Source organism: Cebus imitator, unplaced genomic scaffold (genome assembly GCF_001604975.1).
Source record: "Cebus imitator isolate Cc_AM_T3 unplaced genomic scaffold, Cebus_imitator-1.0 Scaffold258, whole genome shotgun sequence".
NCBI lineage: Eukaryota > Metazoa > Chordata > Mammalia > Primates > Cebidae > Cebus > Cebus imitator.
This window is the reverse complement of record NW_016107573.1, coordinates 971,624-973,725: the sequence shown is the minus strand read 5'-3', so window position 1 is coordinate 973,725 and position 2,102 is coordinate 971,624. Positions and strand designations below refer to the sequence as shown.

Genomic DNA, 2,102 nt, shown 5'->3' with positions numbered 1-2,102 from the left:
TTTTAGTAGAGACGGGGTTTCACCATGTTGACCAGGGTGGTCTCGATCTCCTGACCTCGTGATCCACCCGCCTCGGCCTCCCAAAGTGCTGGGATTATAGGCTTGAGCCACCGTGCCCGGCCTACTAAAACTTTTCGAAAAGATTAGCTGGGAGTGTTAGCATGTGCCTGTAGTCCCAACTACTCTGGAGGCTGAGGCTGGAGGATTACCTGAGCCCAGGAGGTTGAGGCTATAGTGAGCTATGGTTGCACTACTGCACGTCATCCTGGGCAACAGCATCAGACCTTGTCTTATAAAAATAAATATGTAGGTGGTAGGTGGTAGCTCATGCCTGTAATCCCAGCACTTTAGGAGGCCAAGGTGGGTGGATCACTTGAGGTCAGGGGTTTGAGACGAGTCAGAGTTCTGCTACTGACCTTTTAGTAGGTTTTTTTTTTTTCCATAAAGTTTTTTTCCGTGATAAGTGGGTATTATCTTACGACTATAAAGTGTGGCAAAGTGATGCCAGATATATTATTTGATTATTCCTTTTAGGATGTGACCCTTGACCTAGTGGAGTTAACTTTTAAGGATCAGTATATTGGCCGTGGGGATATGTGGCGACTAAAGAAAAGTTTGGTAAGATGTGATTTTTTTGAAAGTCTGTTACTTTTTCCATTATGTGAATAATCCCTGTTTTTTATAGGAGAAGAATATAAAATCATTTCTGATTTCAGCATCTACAGACAATTATTGTAAATATCTTGTGTGTTCTTCCATTCTCTTTTCATTTTTTAAAATCTTTTGTTTACTGTTACAGATTTTTACTAAGCATTTTTGGTTTAGACAGGAAATTATACTGTATTTTACATTTGAATAGAGCCTTAGTTTTCAGGTTTTCACTTGATCCCATTTGCTCCTCATATCTCCTCTTCATGGACAGGTTTTTTTTTTTTTTTTTTTTTGAGACGGAGTTTCACTCTTGTTACCCAGGCTGGAGTGCAATGGTGCGATCTCGGCTCACTGCAACCTCCACCTCCTGGGTTCAGGCAATTCTCCTGCCTCATCCTCCTGAGTAGCTGGGATTACAGGCACGCGCCACCATGCCCAGCTAATGTTTTGTATTTTTAATAGAGACAGGGTTTCACCGTGTTGACCGGGATGGTCTCGATCTCTTGACATTTTGATCCACCTGCCTCGGCCTCCCAAAGTGCTGGGATTACAGGCGTGAGCCACCGCGCCCGGCCTCCTCCCTTTTTCTATCCCTTTTTGTTGATTGCTTAGCCTCTGGTCTTATTTCACCTTAAAAGCAGAGAATTGTTTAAATTCTAAGCTCCTGAAAGGAAGAGCCTATGTTGCCCATGTCAGTTGATCAATTGTGTTGCTTACTGTCCGAATATTTATAGATTAGAATATATTGACCTGCATTTTCAGAATGTGTTATCTGAGCCAGATATTATTTCTGTTTCAGAAACTATCAGTGTGGACCAGACTGTGACTCAAGTGTTCCGGCTAAGACCTTATCAAGATGTCTATGTTAATGTTGTAGACCCGAAGGTATTTCTTTGTTTTGGACTTGAATATCTTTTTGGAATGATTAGCACCCTTCCTGAAGGTTAGACTACTAAGGAAATAATGGGTTACTTAAGTGTAGTGTTAGACTGTTAAATTGTGTGGCCTGCCAGTATGTTGGGAGGCTGAGACAGGAGGATCACTTGAGGCCAGGAGTTCAAGACCATCCTGAGAAGCATAGCTAGACCTTGTCTTTACTAGAACTATTCTTTTTGTTGTGAGATGGAGTCTCACTCTGTTGCCCAGGCCAGAGTTCAGTGGTGCATTCTCAGCTCACTGCCACCTCCCTTTCCGGGGTTCAAGTGATTATGCTGCCTCAGCCTCCTGAGTAGTTGGGATTACAGGTGTACACCACCACACACGGCTCATTTTTGTACTTTTGTAGAGACGGAGTTTCACCATGTTGGCCAGGCTGGTCTTGAATTCCTGACCCCAGGTGATTCTGCCTCCTCCTTGGCCTCCCAAAGTGCTGGGATTGTAGGCAGGAGCCACTGCACCCTGCCTACTAAAACTTTTCTTTTTTTTTTTTTTTTTTTTTGAGATGGAGTTTC

General features: G+C 43.1%; 1 protein-coding gene across 1 annotated transcript in view; it reads left to right on the top strand.

Moving 5' to 3' along the window:
* Positions 1–2,102, top strand: part of DEPDC5 (DEP domain containing 5, GATOR1 subcomplex subunit) — a 171,605-nt gene that overhangs the window by 9,450 nt on the left and 160,053 nt on the right. Inside the window, exon 5 of the mRNA XM_017499506.2 lies at positions 1,451–1,536. Coding sequence (XP_017354995.2) covers positions 1,451–1,536 — 86 coding nt within the window. The remainder of the gene's footprint in view (positions 1–1,450; positions 1,537–2,102) is intronic.